Source organism: Ceratosolen solmsi, unplaced genomic scaffold (assembly GCF_000503995.2).
Source record: "Ceratosolen solmsi marchali unplaced genomic scaffold, CerSol_1.0 scaffold41, whole genome shotgun sequence".
NCBI classification, from domain to species: Eukaryota; Metazoa; Arthropoda; class Insecta; order Hymenoptera; family Agaonidae; genus Ceratosolen; species Ceratosolen solmsi.
In genome coordinates this window covers 7,268,392-7,287,893 of record NW_011948424.1, presented here as the reverse complement: position 1 = coordinate 7,287,893, position 19,502 = coordinate 7,268,392, and the positions used below count along the sequence as shown (strand labels likewise).

Here is a 19,502-nt window from a genome sequence, read left to right as displayed (position 1 = left end):
AATTTTATTTCATTTATAGAATAATAAATAAGACTGCATTTTGAAGCGATGGCTGCTCATAACTACCGAAGTGATCCAAAAAATCCATTTTTTTCATTAGAAGATGATATCGATGATGAGACTTTTTTAAGAAGCGCACCTCCAAGATATCCAACTGCCTATAACAATGGAATCAATCGTTACAAGAATGAAGATAATGAACTTGAACGAAAGCATCAGGAACTTGTTGAACGACAAAAAGTAATAGAAACTAGAACGATTAAATCATCTGAACGCTCTATATCATTATTGAGAGATACAGAAGAAGTTGGCACTGCCACTGCTGAGGTATTTTATCATTAATTATATTTTTTTTATTACTTTAATTACTTGAGTAAACAAAATCCTATAGTGCAGTGTATCGTAATGTATAATTCGATGTCAAGTTGAAAGATTTTTTATTGAATATGTCATCGTAGTTTCAAAACAATAATATCGAGAAAATAGGTATTATTTATATGTGTCACTTGTAGTATTAAAAATAAAATATTTTTAGAGATCTATTATTAATTGAATTATATTAGTAGGTATATAAAATAAGCAAACGCTCGCTTGATTATCTATTTATTATAAATATTAATACTGTAACTTATTTAAAATTTCAAAGCCACATTTAACAATTGATTTAATATAAATTTTGCCTATCATTATCTTAAAATAATGTGGAGGTAAAATAAAATTTTTGTTTAAAAATGTAAGTGCTATCATTAATTTATAGAAAAATCGAACGATGTAACTTAATTCATATGAATAAATAATGAGTTTATGTTTTATATATGTAAATGTGTATGTAATTAATTCATTTGTTCGTGTGTTATAAATAATAAAAATTCATTTTTATTTCTGTTTCTAATTTAAATATACTTTATTGCAAATATGATATACTTTGAATGCTCTGTTTTTTAATTAAAAATAAAAGAAATTATCATATTAAGCTATTTATTTTCGTACAGGAATTAATCAGACAACGAGAGCAATTGGAACGAACGGATAAGCGTCTTGATGATATAAATAGTACTTTACGTTTTAGTCAAAAACATATTCAAGGAATAAAAAGTGTCTTTGGCGGATTGAAAAATTATTTTAGCGGTAGTAAATCTATGGATTTAATACCTGGATCAAGTGCTACTGGAGTAAAGACTCCAGAGTCTCCTGTATCTCCTATATCTCCTATATCTCCTATATCTCCTACATCTAATAATAGTCTAGTTGATAAACTCAATACTTCTGCTGAAAATATTAGAAGAAACTCAGAACATCCATCATTTCGTATTCGTGGATTATCCGAAGAAGAACAAAAATATGATATTGCACCTGCTAAAAATATCGCAGCCGTATTAGAAAAAAATTTGGATGAAATGAGTGGTTCGATTGCACGATTAAAAGGTTTGGCCATTGGCCTATCAGAAGAAATCGATACGCAAAATGATTTAATTGATAGTATTACAGACAAAGCTGAAAAGGCTGATATCACGTTACAAAGACAAAATAAGGATATCAGACATTTATTAAAAAAGTAATGATTTTTTGAAAATTTCATATTATTGTTTTGAATTATTATCTACCTTATTATTGTTTATGTAAGTGAAACTATACATATGAAGCAACCTCAATCACTTGCAAAGGAGGAATTTTGAAAAGACTAGTTCAGTGAAATTTCTAACTAGATGCAGCTTTAATAATTTGAATATATCTTAAGGAAATAATGAAAATTATTTTTATAATAATTTGCTATTTTGCGTAGATTTAATTATTTTATTGTAAGTAAAAATAATTTGGAATAAGTGATAAATGTTTGTACTTATTCATTTACAATAAAATATATATATGAAAGTAATAAAATTTAATAAAACATAAACTAATTTGTACATATAAAAAAGATAACAATATTGTTTAAAATTTATAATAATTTAATAATTTTAAGAAAATTTGTATAAAAGTTATAATTATTTATAAAATACATAGTTTAAAAATGTCATATGGAAACTTAATAAAAAGCTGCTGTCAAAAACGAAAATTTCAATTGTTCAACAATTCAACATCATCTATTGAGTAGTGCATTGTTGTGCGTGCGTGCGCGCGCGTGCCTATGTAGTTGATATAATGAAGAAAAACATGTTATACCTAAAAATAAAATAATCAAGGCATTTATACTGGTTTTATCATTAAAATTTTGCCAATTGACTTTCAATGCGATGCTCACTCTAGCATTCCATTAAATTTGCATCCATTGGTTGTTTGTTTGTTTGTTTGTTTTTTTTTTTGTTTTTTGTTTTTTAATTAAAATATTCAATGTATAAACACAATTCTATAATTGCATACGTTAATTAAAATAACTTCCTGATTCGTTAACTTCATTCGCTACGGAAGTTGCTTCAAACGCCAAACGTTGGGCTTCGCGCTCTGCTGCTATTGCTGCATGTTCAGATGCAATTTTGTGGAACAAATTTAAATGACGATTTTTTGCTCTAGCGACACTTAGGGAGTCCTAAATATAAAAATAATTTAATCAAATAAGCGTCTTCTAAATAATTTTATACATACAAAACCAAATATCAGGCAAATCAAAATATAAATTGAGAGAAATTTTTAATTTTTTATATTATTTACAATCTGCATTCTATATCTTATATTGTTATTATTATTATTATAAATTGGCAAAAAATAAATATATATATATATATATATATATATATATATATATATATATATATATATATATATATATATATATATATATATATATATATATATATATATATATATATATATAGCATATATTTTTATTATCGTTTTATGAAATTAAAGAAAAACAATTTTTTTAACTATCAAAAAATTTAAATTGAACACTAAAATATGATTTCAAAAACATTAATTTTTTATACAGATACATAATAATCGAAATATATTTTATGAATTCAGTTTTATTCAGTGTAATATTATAATCGTACGTAAAAAAAGTTACAATCATAGATTCTTATTCAATTTATTAATGCATAAAGAATTCATATTTCTTCTTAATTAGTAAAGTAAGGAAAAATTATTTTTCGATGTTATACCTTAGGTAGTTGAGCTGGTGTACCCTGGGCATTCGTAGCTGCAATTTTTTCATAAAGTATACGATGCTTTTCTTTTTCGCGCTGAACAGCTTCAGAATCTTTTGGCTGCTCAAGGATATCATCAAAATTTATCAGTGATTGTTTAACGCCATTTTCATTCGCTATATATTGAACAGTTCGGACTTTGAATTTTGGATCAATAAATGAATAATATCCTGTAAAAAAGTATATATTAATATATTGATACAGGCATTGATATTTGTATATAATAATACGCTAAAGGTACAATTACAATTACAAGTCCGTCATAATGTGAAATATTATATAGAAATTAAAAACTCAAAATTTATCATAAATATTATATAAAGATTATTTCTATAATAATATTAATACACTATCTGTTATTTTAATTTCTATAAAACCAATGAGGAAATAAAATTTATTCAATTCTTTTATTTATTACCAAGTAATAAACTTAAACAGAATTTATTGTTGATTTTACCCGCGATTGCATTAATAATTCGATTTAAATTTATCCATTCTCCATATATCATAAAAGCGAGGAAAGCATCATTTAATAATCAATTTTATTATAAAAATGAAATTAATTAATATTTAAAGTAGAATTCATTGAATGAAAATGTGACTAATAATAGAATGAAAATTTCTGACAATGCATTGATACATTGTTTAAATGCTCTTTGACTTTACTTTTTGTTTAAATATATAACGAGGTCATATGTACTTACGGGAAATAAATTTATTGACGGAAAAAAAATAATATAAAACATATTATACCTCAAAATATCGATTCAAAAGACAATTTTTAATGTTAATTTTGACTTAAATACATTTTTTACAATATGCAATATTTTAAATATTTACAATGTATTGTACTAATTAATTAAATTTTTATTTTTTCCTAATTAAGATGATTAAGTAATTTTCAAATACTCCTACGCGAATAAATATCTTGCTTAATCTTTAAGATTTAATTCATATTTTTTTAGTTGTTGCAATTCTGCATTAACGACCAATATCAAAAGCAATTAATAATATAATTCTTAGAAAATAAAATCCTTTTCAGGATGGTATTTATCAGAAATAAAATATAATCTCATAATACAATCTCATAATAATATTTGTAAAAAGCAAATACTTTAAAGAATATAACTCTAGATCTCTAGAAAATCACGATTGGTATTTAATAAAATATATCCACTTAAAATACAACTGCAATGATAAAATTATTTTTCTAACTCACTTCTCATATGAGTAGACTGTACATCGTCACCTATACCATCCGTTTATTGAGAACAAACGGATTTGAACTCTCTCTCTCTCTCTCTCTCTCTCTCTCTCTCTCTCTGTGCAAAGCTCACCCTGAACACGACCAGCTCCATCGCCAGTTTCACTATGAATCCTGTCGACATGTCCAGGAAAACGTCCAGCACTATATTTGAAACTGTAGGGATTCGGTGGTCCCTCTGTTGTGGTTGTGGTTACTTCATCATCAACGAGTCTCGGTAACTGCAGAATTTGGGACACATCCCCTCGGCAGAGACTGGCCAAGCTGATAAAAGCCTAAATAAATAAGCGTATTCGGTTATCAATGATATTTTTTTAAGAGAGAATTCGGAAATTAAAAGATTTTTACAGTTTATAAATTGGAATTTATTAAATCACACGAGAATAATAATATTGAGCTCGATGCATTAGTATTGAAGATGAAGATAATATGAACGATATTTTGCAATTACAAACTAAACTTCTTTCGTTTACTTTAGCAAATTTACATTTTTTTACAACTTACAAAATTTTTATTTTAAAAAATAATCACGTTATGAATAATAATAAATATTCAACCGCTTAATAAGTTTGGATTTTGTCTTAAGTAATAAGTTTCTGTAAAAAATGTCTTTTACATATCGTATTCGTAATTTAATATCTAGTATTACTACATCTTGAGAAAATTTAAAAGTTACGTTTGTCCTTTAGAATTCAATGTTGACTCACTGTTCAATATTTTGTACTCTCATTTGATATATCAGTGCTATAGAAAAAATTATCACATCGTGAGTAAATCATTAAAAATTTATAGTTAATATATTTTATTAATTATAAAAATCATTTATAAATTATAAATTTTCTGGGACCATTAATTATTACGTGTATTATTTTAAATTAGTATAACAATGTATTAAACGTTCTAACACATTCAAATTAATATATATATATATATATATATATATGCATATGAACTTGTATATTTGGTTTGAATATTGTCTTCATAAAATATCAATGGAATGAATTATAAGAATATATAAGATTATATTCCACTACAGTCATTCGTAAATAATATATTATTATTGGCATAAAAGAATTGAATAATTGAAAATATTCTCATTTGCAAGCTACGTGTAGCGACAAATTTAATTGAAACGGTCACCGCATCCTATGCTTTCACTTTCCATACGTTATTTATATCGTCCTTTTTGAACACACACACGCACACAACACACATTAAACAATATAATCAAATACCATAAATTAATAATTCAATAAGATAATTCATTTATCATTGATCAAAACGTTCTATAACAATACACTTACTATTAAAGATTTCATTCTGGCATTCACGATCCACGACTTGGTAATTAAAAAGGAAAAAGGAATGTTCGTCTTGTTGTGTGATACCTCGTTCTCCGATGTGCTACTAAAACGAAATGCTCGAAGATATTCTTCTGGCTTCCAAGCAGTGAAAGTGATGGAAGGAACTTTAACGAAATACACTATGTGAAAAACTGTTCTAATAGATCGAGAGAGGAGGGGGATTTCATAAAAAATTTAATTATACTTAACGAGATAAAAAAAAATTAAGAGCATATTTGTGTTTCGTTAATTAATGTATAAATTATATGAAGAATATATTTTCTAATGTAGAATCATATGTAATACAATAAATAGATATAAGAATTATATTATAATTATGACAAAACAAAATTATAGTAATTAAATAAATAATTAATAAATTTAAATCCAAATTCCTTATTAATGTATAATTAATAAATATTTAGTGTCACAGGGGCGTGCAATTAATTTAATATTTATTATTTAATCCTCATACATATTTATATATTTATTAAAAAGTATTAAAAAATTAATTTAGAAAAAATAGTAATTTATTTAACTTGAACGATTAGCATTATCCAGAATCTTATAGTATAAGCTCAAATAAACAATTAATATTGTAATAGAATGTCAATAGCTGATATGGTTCGATTAAATAATAAAAATAACATTTTATTTCTCTTATTTATTTACTTAATCATAACTTTAACTATGTTTTATACAGTCTATAAGGTCCGCTAAATTGATGATAACAAAAAACAAAAAAAATAAATAAAAAAAAATAATACCAAATACTATGTAAATATCTATTTACTTAAAAACTAATTAAAAAATTGAAATTAATCGCATTATTTTATAATTAAATTTTATAATCATTTGTAATAATGTATTATTTAGCTTTCATAATAGCTACTTTATAGACATTAATATTTTTATAATTTATCATTTTACGGTATTAGTTTAATAACAACATATAAACATAATTATTAATACATCCTTAATTTATAATATATAATAGAAATTTTATCATTAATCGTAATATAGGAAAATCATCGATTATTTTTAAAAATGTAATATTGATAATTTGGCCTTACTTATTAATATTGAATTTGAAATGTGATTATTATTACTTCACCGAAACTATCGCTGAATATTTAAACAATACAATAGAATACTATAAATTTTGGTAATTATTTAACTTTTAATTATTGCAGATTCTTTTTCGTTTTAACATTCTGTATTTCTAATAATCGATCTACGCTTTTTTCTAATTATTCCCCGAAAAAGTATGACATTCATCGGAAGCATGTAAAATTATTTTACAAAAATTTTTTTATTTCTTGAGTAATGAAACTATTAACTTTTTTAATGTGTTGTGTGAGTTGTCATATTAGTTTTAAGATATAAGTATAAGATATAAGGAAATAATGAAAACAATATATCTGTACTTTACCGATGTTATTGATTGTGGAAAGAGTATTCATTAATAATATAATCACTACAGTAAACAGGTTTTTCTGAATATTTAATTTGATTTTCAAGGACCATGAATAAATTGTTTACTATTTGATCATTGCTCTATCTATTCGATATTTTATTTTTGTACTTAAAATTTTATGATTCATAATTATTAGTTCCCGATTATAACGCATCAAATCAATAATTCTTTGAGATGTAAATTATTTTCTATCAATGATATTTAATATTACATTTATTGCCTTAAAAATATGATAATATTTTTTTAGAATTAATGTAAATAAATAATCAATATTGCCGCACGCGGTAAATGAGCTGTAATGAATGTGTAATACAATATATTTTTAGAGTCTTGTATAGAGGAGTAATATTTTTAAATGATATTTAATTGAAAACATTATGATGTTTTTAATTCTGATGAATAGTACGGAATAACAAATAATTATGCTTATTTCTCATAATTTCGTAAAATGTTATGGACAATTTGCCTGCAAATTCTTTTAAAATTTCTCATTTCCAAATGTATTAAATAATACTCATAGATTTTTGGAAAAGTAGATAACTAATAATTAAATTAATCATATAATTTCACATTGATAAATCAATAATAAATATAATGCCTTACATATAAAGATGGATATCGTATAAACAATCGATTGAATTTGAAATGTGCGCAGTCTATTATAATTATCCTAATCATCAATCGTTAAAATTCAAGTACTATTAATTTAACTATTAATTAGCAACAATTTATTGAAATACATTAGATTTTATAAGTTCTCAATATATATTAAATAATTTAAGTATATTAATCTTTATTACTAGGTATCAATAACAGCTGGTATTTAACAGAGGACAATTTAAACGGAGTCTCGATTAGAAAGTAAATTAAAACATCGAGGTCATCCCTATCAGCAATGAAAAAGTTAACTTGGCATTATTTTAAATATTTACTATTTACTGAAAATATTAAGTCTTTAAGAATTAATCTTTAATGGCTAATCTAATATCGTACTGTAAAAGTGATTTTTTCTTACTACGAAATCGTCCGTTTTATTTGCATTAATTATTTTACAATTTTTATTGATATATTTAAAGCTTTATATAGTGCGAATTAATAATTATTTATATTTTTAATACCATTTCATTATTCAATTAAAATAAATCTTGATTTTCTCGACTATTCAATTTTTATTTTTTTTTTTTTTTTTTTTTTTTTTTTTTTTTTTTTTGACAACTTTATAATTCGTAATTTTTCATTCATTAGCATTAATGATTTACAACTTAAAGTAAATGGTATAAACGGTAATCAATATTTTTATATTCAAATTTTGCTATTAGGTTCATTAGTTGTATAATTGTTCTAAAATATTTTTAAAAAATTAATAATTCTATTAGAATTATTAATAATTTAACGTACAAATTATGTCTAACTAGAATTGCGTGATTTTCATAAAAAAAAGTATTAAGCTCACGTGCCGTATAGATACAATTATATGTTGTTACAGAAAATAATGTTATGATGACTATTATTATCAAATTCTTGAACCTCATTTGATAAATTATATTCATTTTATTTAATGTTAAATTAATTATAATATTTCACCCTAAAAAGATCAGATCTTCATAATACAATTTACATAAGCTTAATTTGCTTTCAGCATTTCTACATAATATTCGACTACTCGATATTTCTTAAATAATACAAAAGATATCACGATATAAAAATGTTTATTAATGATCATTACATATTTTCGTAGAGTTCAATATAATTTTCAAAATTATAAGGAATTATAGAACATATTTTATTATTAATTTAAATATTGATCATAGTACGTGTAACATTTGACAAGATTAAATAATTTATTACATTTAGCGATTAAAGATAATATTGTGTTCAAAAAGATGCCATTGATAGAAAATTTTACAGAAACTAAAAATGTACAAATACAAAATTTTTAAAATAATACGCATGCGCAAAATTTGTCGATTCATTTGACTTTTTGCATATAGACAATTGTTAATTCATTTTTATTGAAATTTAAGTAATAAATCATGAAATATAATTATTGTACAACAGCATAACATATGTGAATGTTTTTATATATACATGTGTATATATATATATATATATATATATATATATATATGCGGATATAATTTTACTGTCTATATAACCTAATTTTCGAGCAAAAATTATTTTTATACATTATCAAAACAAAAGATGTAATGATTAAAGTTTTCTGCTTAATTAATTATTAAATGTGCGTCTTTCTAATTGTTGCTTAAAATCGACTACATGCTTGAATATTTATTTCAAATAATTTGAATAATTTCAGTTCTGAAATTGCAAAGAAGATGTAGCAGAAGTAGCAATTGTTAAGGAATAATAAACACAAAAATAAAAACTCTTTATATTGAAGTGAAACAGTAAATAAAAAACGTAATAAAAATTACTTACCAAATGAAATGGGTGATAAACGTCATGGCTTGTCGGTAATGAATTAATTTGATATTAATCCTTATATAAATTCTAAATTATTAACAAACATTTGGTGATGTTAATTCACTATATTTCTTTATGTCTAAAAATATTGTTGTATGAAATTATTATATTAAAGTATATTATTTATTATTTTTTATATTAATTATTTATCATGTAATTCATATTATAACTTTAGAAAGAAGAAATTGCAAAGCAATTTATGCTACCAGAGAGGAAAAGTAAAATAGCAACTCTTTTAAAGCAAGATGGACAAGCATATTGTATTTGCAGAAGCTCGGATAGTTCTCGATTTATGATGTTAGTAATTTTTGTATAAAAATTTAAGTAATTTTTATTTTTCTTTCTATAATATTCTTTCTTGTATAATTTTTTAGTGGATGCGATGCTTGTGAAGAATGGTATCACGGAGACTGTATAAATATCACGGAAAAAGAGGCCAAATACATTAAACAATTCTTTTGTGTTGTAAGTTACTTCTGTATTAAGTTTTAAAATTTATAAAGGAATTTGAACTTTTTCATTAATATGCTTCAAATTTAATGTACTTTTATAGAGATGTAGGGAAGAAGATCCTACTTTAATAACTAGATATAAGCCAAAAAAGACAGAACGTGTGGAAAAACCAGATCAAGATGATCGTAAACATAAAAAGAATAAAGAAAAAGAACGAGTTTTAAGATATGAATATGATGCACCTTGGGATCCGACAGTTACTAAGAAATCATCAAAGCGATGCGGAGAATGCTCTGGCTGTTTACGAAATGAAAATTGTGGGAAATGCGATGCCTGCAGGTAAAATATTCTTTACACATTTTTTCAAGCGCAACAATTATATAAATTAGATGAAATTAGAATGCAAGTAAATGTAAATCATTGAATTAAATTGTACTTTCATATTTGTAAACTTATTTAAATAATTTCGTTTGATTTCTCCATTTTTTTGCAATTAGATAAAATCATTTAATTATTTTGATTGATGTTTAAAATTAAAAATATGTTATTTAACCCATTATATAAATTATAGACATCTGAAAAAATTTGGTCCATCAATTCGTTTAAAACTTCGTTGTGATCAAAGAACTTGTAGAGTTCTTGGAGATCCGTTGAAACCATCTAAAAGTATTAATCGTAACACAAAACTGAATAGAAAAAGAAGACGAGATTCAAGCAACGAAAGAATAGATTGTCTTGAACCACCCAGGCATTGCTACGGCCCATCATGTACAAAGCAATCTCGACCCGGTAGCAAATATTGCTCCGAAGATTGTGGCATAAAATTAGCCACAAATAGAATTTTTCAGGTACTTCCACAAAGGCTTCAAGAGTGGTCTTTTACGCCTTGTATAGCTGAACAAAATAATAGGTTGGCCTTAGAAAACGTTAGAAAACAGCAACATGAAGTAAGGAGAATTCTCCAAGAATTGGATAAAAGGCATGCAGAGCTAGATAAAATTGTGGAACGTGCGAGACATGCAATTATAGATCCCAAAACTGAAATTGATGATAACGATGACACGGAAATGAGTATGTACTGTATAACCTGTGGTCATGAAATCAATTCAAGAACGTCTATTAAGCACATGGAAAAATGTTTTAATAAGGTAAGTACAGTTATAACTCAAACATAAGAACTGAAAATTTTATGTATGAGAAGCTACAAAATGTCACCCAAATAAAGTATGTAGAATGTCTATAGAATATTTAGTAATTTTTCAATTGACCAATCATTTCATTGAATGAAAATTTAAATTAATACTGTAAATTAAATATGGCTATTTTATAAGTGATAAGTGATTTTGAAGTTTGGAGATATTTTTGAGAGACTTGATTGGTAACACAAATTATTATGTGCATATTAAATAAAACTTTATATTTAATAAAAATAAACTTGAAATTATAGATTTGCTTATGATTAATAAATACATTATAATATGCAAACTCTATTGTATTATTTAAAAATTTAGTAACACAAAATGCTTCATCTGAAAAAAAAGAGTCCAATTTCCAATTATGAAAGTTAATACTTTTTAGGTAAAATAAATTATGATCAAAAATATTTATAGACTCAAATTTTAAATATATAAATAGAGGCAAAGCAATTAATGATTAGAAATAGAAAAAATAATATACTTATAGTTAATCGTCATATTTTTTGTTAAAGTATGAATCCCAAGCATCCTTTGGATCTATTTTTAAAACTCGAATTGAAGGACAAGTTATGTTCTGTGATTTTTATAATCCAATAAATCACACTTATTGTAAAAGGCTGCGAGTACTATGTCCCGAGCACTGCAAAGATCCAAAAATAAGTGACACGGAAGTTTGTGGTTGCCCTTTAGTCACAAATGTTTTTGACGCAACTGGAGAATTTTGCAGAGCTCCCAAAAAGAATTGTGTAAGGCATTATGTATGGGAAAAGTTACGAAGAGCTGAAATTGATATGGCAATGGTTAAAAATTGACGAGCTTGTTGAACAAGAAAGACAAATTCGATCGAACATGGCATCCAGAGCTGGTGTACTTGCTTTACTGCTTCATTCTACATATAATCATGAAATAATGGAGCAAATTACGCAAGAACAAAATAGAGAACAGATGAAAGCAATGGAAGAAGAAATGCAAAGAAGATATGGAATGCATTTACAAATTGAATCAAACAATGATCAATGACAATTTACATGAGCTTATTTGTAAATGGATAAAAAAAAAAGGTTTAATAAACAAATGAATATGTTACTAGTATAAATAAGTTTATTAAATAACTGGATTTAGTTTACAATAGATATATAAATTTTCTATAAAAATACAGTGGTTGAACATGCATTTCAAATACATTTTATTTTAATGAATCCTAATCTTGTAAAGAATTAAAAAGAAAATAATATTTTACCTTTAATAAGTAATTTGTTTGAATCTTTAACAAGATATAGGAATATTATTTATATGATTATAAGTTAATTATAAAAATTATAAATTAGACAACTTTTTCTTGCTTTCAACTTTCAAAAAGGATATTTTTTTATTTAGAATTATCGATTAATAAGTACACATAAGAATCCTTATGTTTTGAAACAGTTTTTAATTTAAGTAAAACTGAATATTATATTTAATTTGAAAATCTATAAATTCTATTACTAAATTTATAGCTTCCAATACTTATCACTAATATATTCTGATTTTAATTATCTTACAATCTATTACAACTTTTATAGAAAAATATATTCTTGCTAATATGTTGTATCTAGCTGGTAATATAAAAATATGTTTAAGATAATAAAAACAAAAAGAAACGGCGGGCATAAACTATAAAATTTGGTTAAAATAGAAAAACGAATAATTAAAAATATAAAATATTAGCTTGCACATTTTATCACTTTGTATTTGTACTACTAACAAAATTAAATTAATTTTTTATTTCTTCTTATTTGGAGAAGTTTTAAAAGGACTTTGCCTTTTACCTCTTATGTACTCGCCAACTGGTGAAACTATTTCTTTTTGCCAAGAATATAATCCACGTTTCTTAGATGGTGTAGTTGGTGTTTTATTTAAAGGCTTTGGACTTAGTTTGTGTACATCTTGAGGTAGATTTTTTAAAGGCTCCGGTGATAATTTACTCATATTATACTTCTTTGTTGGTGTAGTTGGTATTTTATTTATAGATTTTGCGCTTAACTTGCGAAGATCTTGGGATAGATTTTTCAACTTTTCTACGGATAATTTACTGTGATTTGTATTTGTCACTAGTTTTACTGGTGAGGATTTAAATGAAGATTTAGTTTCTATAAAAATAAAGTAAAGCGAATAAAATTTTTTTTTATTAGAAATTTTGTTAAATTTTAATATAATATTGTAAAGTCAGCGAATGAAGTAAATTATGTAAAATTAAATAACGTTAGTGCTTAATAGTTATATTTTTCTAAAATTAAAACTTACTTTCAACTTTTTCATTTGAAATTTTAATCATTGGAGTAATCATATTAGATCTTGAATTTCTTCCGCTATTTTCTTTGTTTGAATGTTTTTGATTTAAATTTGGGCATGTACATATAATATTTTGCCTTCTAATCATTTCAATTTCTTTTGCTAAACACTTTAAAAATCTGTCATACAAAATATGAGGTAAATGTTTAACTTCTCTCAAAAGACTATCACAAGACTGACTTCTATATCTGGAATATTTTTTTTGGAATAAACTTTTATCATTTGGATCAAATCCAATATCAGACATGTATGTATTATCAAGAGTTTTAAAACTTGTCGAGTATTCATCATCTCCCGTATAATTTTCAGCAATGAAATTCAATTCCGAAAATGAATGACTTCTCCTCGGAAGCAATTTATCCGATGTCTTACAAGCTTTTTCCCATAATACAAACGATTCTGTTGTATTATGATTATTGCAAATCTCATTAATATCTCCTTTATTCTGTACATAGGATTTATCTTTAATAACTTTCATATTAGAGCACGTTTCTTTCTTTCTTTCTTTTAGTTTATTAAGTTTTCCATATTTTTTATTATTATCATTTGTAAATAAAACTCTCTTCGTACAATATTTATTAGCGTTATCAATATTATCCGAAGTTTTGCAATGCGTAGGTATTTCTACGTCCCTATCTTTCACATTATCTTTCAGATTTATGTGAGACTTATTCATTTTACATGAATTAGTTGCACGTGCTACTTCCGATTCTTCTATAATAGTTATAAGTCGATCGTTTTCATTATGTGGTTTTATTGGAAATAATAATGAATCATTAGATTCATGTATTTCAATAGTATCATTTAATTTATTTGTATTTAAATAATTACTATAAAATGAATTGTTTGACTTGGTCTTTGATAATTTTGATGCTGATTCAAATTGTAAGTATTTAGTGCTATCATTGTCGTTTGAATCAATTGGACATACATCGGTACAATCCATAAAAACATCGCTGTTATCCATAAAAACATCTAAATTTTGATCTAAAACATTTACTGAAAAATTACTATCAATACTTATGTGATTATTTGGTACATTCAAAACTACTGATTCTTCTAATGTCGTTTCTTTTTGATAACACGATTGTATTTGGCCTGCTAATATTACAGACTGCAATGAATCATTTAAGTTTTCTTTCTTTAAGCTCACATTTTCAATAGGATTATCAGAGCAAGAAGTATAATCTGATGAACCAGTGGAAGGGCAATTTTTACCTTTAATTACAGAGCCTAGAAACATTTTAACTTTAATTATATATAACTATCATATTATTATATCATCTGCTCTTATAATAGTTTATACGAATTTTGTAATTTGAATATATAAACAAAATTATTGTCTACGGGGTTTTGTTCTTTTTAAATGATTTTATGAAATATTTCATTGATAAATGACAGAATTCAAACAAATTTAATTAGCATTTTGTTTCCATATTAAAGACATATTTTATAAACGTACTATAAAAAATTTTTAATTTTATTTTGCATTTCTTTACTTCTAATTTTAAAGACGATATGAGAATTTGTAATTTTTATTTCTAGAATATGAAAAAAATACATTTCATAATTATTTAAATGATACACAATTGTATATATTTTTTCTAATTTTATTTAGAGAATTGCTTAATGTTTATATAATAAAGAAAAGATTCATAGTAAAACAAACGAATATACTATATTCTAATTTTATGATTTACTTACGTTTTGTATCCAAATTTTGTTTTTCACGATTCATAGTACTTAATAATACATATAACAAAACTGACTAAAACGCAATTTCCATTACATTTAACTATTGCAGTTGCATTTCAATCATTTTGCTTTGGGATTTGTAAACGATATATATACACATATATACATAGATGTGTATGCATATATATATATATATATATATATATTAATATAAGCATTAATATATGCACTTGAAATCATTTAACACTGTAAAATATAAAGGGCTGTTAAAAGCACAAAAACATCTTATAACCACCGAATAATATTACAGATTATTATGCCCTATGCCTAAGACTTGTGTTTAAATCAATTAATTAAAAATGCTGGTCTCTCGATTAAGTTCCATGATTTAAGAAATAGTAACATTAGATTCACGGCATAATATATAAAATTACACCTTCTCTGTTCAAAAATGCGTTAAAGAAAGAAAGAGGATAAAAACAAAACATAGCTAACGTTTAAATCAAAACGGTCATTTTCGAACTTTTATCGTGTGGGGATAGGAGATATATATAGTGCCAACTGTGTAAAAGAAAATTATTTTCATTACCCAATAATATATTTATATGGAAAATATTAAATGCACGATCTTTCTTAAGAATTTTTGCTTAAATTTATTTAAGCTATTAATGAAAAAAAATTTTGATTCGTAAAAGCATAATGTACAATTTTACATAAGCACATGCGTGCGTATTTGCATGCACAAGTGCATAAATGCAAACATACGACTTTTGAGTCCGCATGTAAAAGAAATTAAATTCAACATTTCAGCAAAAATAAATAATTACTCATGAATGCCGTGTTGGATAAAATTTATAACAATTATTCGTATTAGCGAAATTAAAATAGTAAATTGCATAGCTTAATTATTAATGTATTTAAATCAATAATACAGTAAGTAATATAAATGATATTTTGACAATAGTTTATTATTTAAATTACGCAATAAGATTGTCCATTGAAAATTAATTTACATAAATTGGAAAAATACAATTATATAAAGTTTATAAATCTACAATTGGTTTAATTTATATTTATGACTATCTATTCTTTCACATTGCACATTTGATATCAAGTGAATTTTACAATTGCTTAATTAAAATAACGATATATGTACATTTATACATAAATTTTAAATATTCAATTAAACTATTTTATTTAGTACATCTATATTATAATAAATGAATTATTAATAAATGACAGAAGTTAAACAGATTAAAAATTTTAAATTAGATTCGATGTTCATTTTATACCATTAATAAGTTGAACGATTGCAATTAATGCTTTCTTACTGTATTAAGAAAAATCCATAGAAGTGTATATAAAATATTTTATAATTTCAGTATATAAAAATAGAAGTGCTTCTATTTAATTTTTTTGATAAAAAAATTTTTTTAACTTAGAAAACTTCTCCTATAATAGATAAGCGTTGAAGAAACGGCTGCGATTGACAGCTTAATAATTGAAAATCTTCTTTTGCTGTAACGTTGGATGGATACAAATTATCATTCCTTATTTTTTCTAACATAACTTGTGGATCAAAGTACATCTTCCTTTTTGAGGTAGCTTCGATATATTTTGTAGTTTCATTTTTCTTCAATCTGCCATCGTTAGAAGATTGAAATTCTTCTCTTGTCCCGGACGATGTTACAAGTGTTTCCACATTTTCACTATCGTCTGCTTTATAAATTGCACTTGGAGGAGCTATTACTTGAACTTTACCATTATTTAAGTCTACTGATCCATTTGTTTCAAGAATAGTTTCTTGATTTTTTATAGAATTTTCATCGGAATAATTTATTAACTTTTGATCATTGATAATATCACTTATTTCACTTTTTTTAATATCGGACAGCTTTGCGATCTTAATAGTTTTATTGTTTTCTTCTCTCAAGTCAATATCGTCTTCAAAAAGTTTTATGTTAGTTGTATGTTCGCTTCTTCTATCGTTTACAGCAAAAAATTTATGTATTTTTGATGTCTTTTGCGCAAATAAATAATGTGGATGTTGACAACAGTATAATGCCCCAGGATCAATTGGATGAGCTTCTGTATTAAATATGTAACCCCCAGCATCTACAATGCACTGGCCCCATGGGGTTTGAATAACATCTCCATGTTCCCCTATAAAATAAGCATACATTAATATATTTTAATAGTATAATAGTAGTATAGTAGCTAAAAATTTATCGTATATCCTTTTATGGAAAATAAATGTTTAAATTCCTTAAAACATGTTTTTGAGAAATAGTACATCTTAATGCAATAAATATTTATTTACAAAAATGATGTATTTATGTATTTATACCTGTATTATGAATGAAATTATCTGGATCAAAAAGCAAATAAAGATATTTTGTTGTTTCTGCGAGAAAAAAAGATTCCATTCTATCGGCTTTGCGATGATCTCTAACATCGTTAATTGTAGCGTAACCACAAGTGGTCTTTGCACTATGTTGCAAACTTCTTAAGACATCGATTCCCACTTGAATTAAATATGGATCGCTAGTGGCCCTATAAAGATACATAACAGATTCTATCAATTCTGGTCTTAACGGATACCCTTCTCTGTTGGTTCCAGCTTCACCTTGAGGAATATTATAAAATTCTGGAGTAAAACCAAACTGTTTCCAAACTTTGTGATAATTATGGATCGATTTCATGGCATCGCCAACTTCGCCAAAGAGACTTAAAACGCCTGGCCAATAGGCATCGAGCGATTGAAAGACTGGGAGAGTAACTTGACCTTTTGTCATAGAAACCCAAAGGTGCCAGTCCTCTTTTCTAATATACTTTTCAATGGCTGCTTTATGTTCATGAAAAATAGCGGCTAAAGAGGGATCCTGAAATAATAAAGTTCCTTTCGCTAAGTATTCAAAGTAAGAATCAACACCAGCCCCTATTCCAGAATCTTGAGCTGTCCAATGGCCTGTTAAAACATCTACATGATTTCCAACTAAGCCAATATTGGATTTATAATAATGGAGAGCTTTCATTGCATTCATGGCAACTTCCTCGTACAAAGGATCGCCGGTTAATCTTGACAAGGTGCCAAATTCCAAAATAAACGTACCAATCCCAGCCGTACAGGTAATACTTGTTTCACCCTGAGGAACTCCATATTTTAAATTCACAGTTCCATATGGCATTCCAGTCGGAGTATCGAACGCAATGATCAATCTTTTAGCCATATCTTCGGCAAGACGAAGTAACGGGCCATTACATGGCCAACCAGGCTCTAACTGCATACCAGCTTTCCTTGAAAGCAAATGTGCACTTAATAAACCACCGACCACTCTAATATTTGTTTCAAAAACGGACACATTAATATTAGCTTCAAAGTCTGTCCTCGATGCAATAATTTCCGCTACCCTGCGAAATTCTGTAAAATTTCCCATTACAGCTAATGTGTCTAAAGCATCGATAAGGGTCAATGAGAAACTGCCCCATGTATCAAAGCCGTCGCAACTCAACGAACGGAGTTCATCATAGGGATAAGCGTACTTTAAGTAACTCGAATAAGCATGATCAAACATTGCATGAGTTTCCTCGCGTAGCTTAAGTAAGTCTTTTTTTTCGTACCTTTGGGGCACGCCACAAATTAAAAATGCACATCTTAACACAATAAAAAATACAAATATAATCAACATTCTGTAACATATATATTATATTTGTTAAATTGCAATATTATACTATAATAAAATATTAAAATTACACTGATAAATTGAATGTTTTATACTTTACTTTTTACAAATAAGCAAATGAATTATAGGATTTTTCTCTTAAATTCCATTTGAATTTGAACATCTGAAATAAAAATAAAATAAATAAATCGTAACGTAGTAAAATTAACTTTACTAACAATTTAATATACCATGTGATATTTAATAAGCTTATTATTCAATAGATCAATAACAAATAAAGGAAAATTTTTTAAATTTAGAAAATTTTATGATTATTTTCATTGATCGTTAAGGCTAATATTATTTCATTATTTCAGACATAAAAACATAAAAAAAAAAAACTGCGACTCTCCCCTCTCTACCAAAATGCGACACCAACATATTTTTTATATTA

At 25.4% G+C, this 19,502-nt stretch overlaps 5 protein-coding genes across 5 annotated transcripts; 2 read left to right on the top strand and 3 right to left on the bottom strand.

The window, feature by feature from the left end:
• Nucleotides 1-1,783, top strand: Snap29 (Synaptosomal-associated protein 29kDa). Its single transcript, XM_011500125.1, has 2 exons — nucleotides 1-327; nucleotides 993-1,783. Exons 1-2 carry the CDS (start codon nucleotides 49-51, stop codon nucleotides 1,557-1,559), a joined length of 846 nt encoding a protein of 281 aa, XP_011498427.1. The 5' UTR covers nucleotides 1-48; the 3' UTR covers nucleotides 1,560-1,783.
• Nucleotides 1,784-2,081: 298 nt separating this feature from the next.
• Nucleotides 2,082-5,870, bottom strand: LOC105362642 (Cuticular protein 57A). The gene is made up of 4 exons (XM_011500124.1): nucleotides 5,712-5,870; nucleotides 4,481-4,682; nucleotides 3,099-3,313; nucleotides 2,082-2,527 (listed from the first exon to the last, which is right to left on the bottom strand). The coding sequence occupies exons 1-4, from the start codon at nucleotides 5,724-5,726 to the stop codon at nucleotides 2,363-2,365; spliced, it is 597 nt and encodes a 198-aa protein (XP_011498426.1). The 5' UTR covers nucleotides 5,727-5,870; the 3' UTR covers nucleotides 2,082-2,362.
• Nucleotides 5,871-9,472: 3,602 nt separating this feature from the next.
• LOC105362641 (CXXC-type zinc finger protein 1) lies at nucleotides 9,473-12,412 on the top strand. Its single transcript, XM_011500122.1, is given in 7 exon segments — nucleotides 9,473-9,701; nucleotides 9,887-10,008; nucleotides 10,086-10,176; nucleotides 10,265-10,503; nucleotides 10,736-11,312; nucleotides 11,873-12,153; nucleotides 12,155-12,412. Coding segments are annotated over 7 exon segments (1,563 nt in total). The 5' UTR covers nucleotides 9,473-9,674; the 3' UTR covers nucleotides 12,381-12,412.
• A 594-nt stretch (nucleotides 12,413-13,006) lies between these two features.
• LOC105362640 (uncharacterized) lies at nucleotides 13,007-15,531 on the bottom strand. The gene is made up of 3 exons (XM_011500121.1): nucleotides 15,396-15,531; nucleotides 13,644-14,924; nucleotides 13,007-13,489 (listed from the first exon to the last, which is right to left on the bottom strand). Exons 1-3 carry the CDS (start codon nucleotides 15,427-15,429, stop codon nucleotides 13,122-13,124), a joined length of 1,683 nt encoding a protein of 560 aa, XP_011498423.1. The 5' UTR covers nucleotides 15,430-15,531; the 3' UTR covers nucleotides 13,007-13,121.
• A 1,261-nt stretch (nucleotides 15,532-16,792) lies between these two features.
• Nucleotides 16,793-19,075, bottom strand: Edem1 (ER degradation-enhancing alpha-mannosidase-like protein 2). Its single transcript, XM_011500120.1, has 2 exons — nucleotides 17,734-19,075; nucleotides 16,793-17,549 (listed from the first exon to the last, which is right to left on the bottom strand). The coding sequence occupies exons 1-2, from the start codon at nucleotides 19,073-19,075 to the stop codon at nucleotides 16,825-16,827; spliced, it is 2,067 nt and encodes a 688-aa protein (XP_011498422.1). The 3' UTR covers nucleotides 16,793-16,824.
• Between the last annotated feature and the right edge of the window lie 427 nt (nucleotides 19,076-19,502).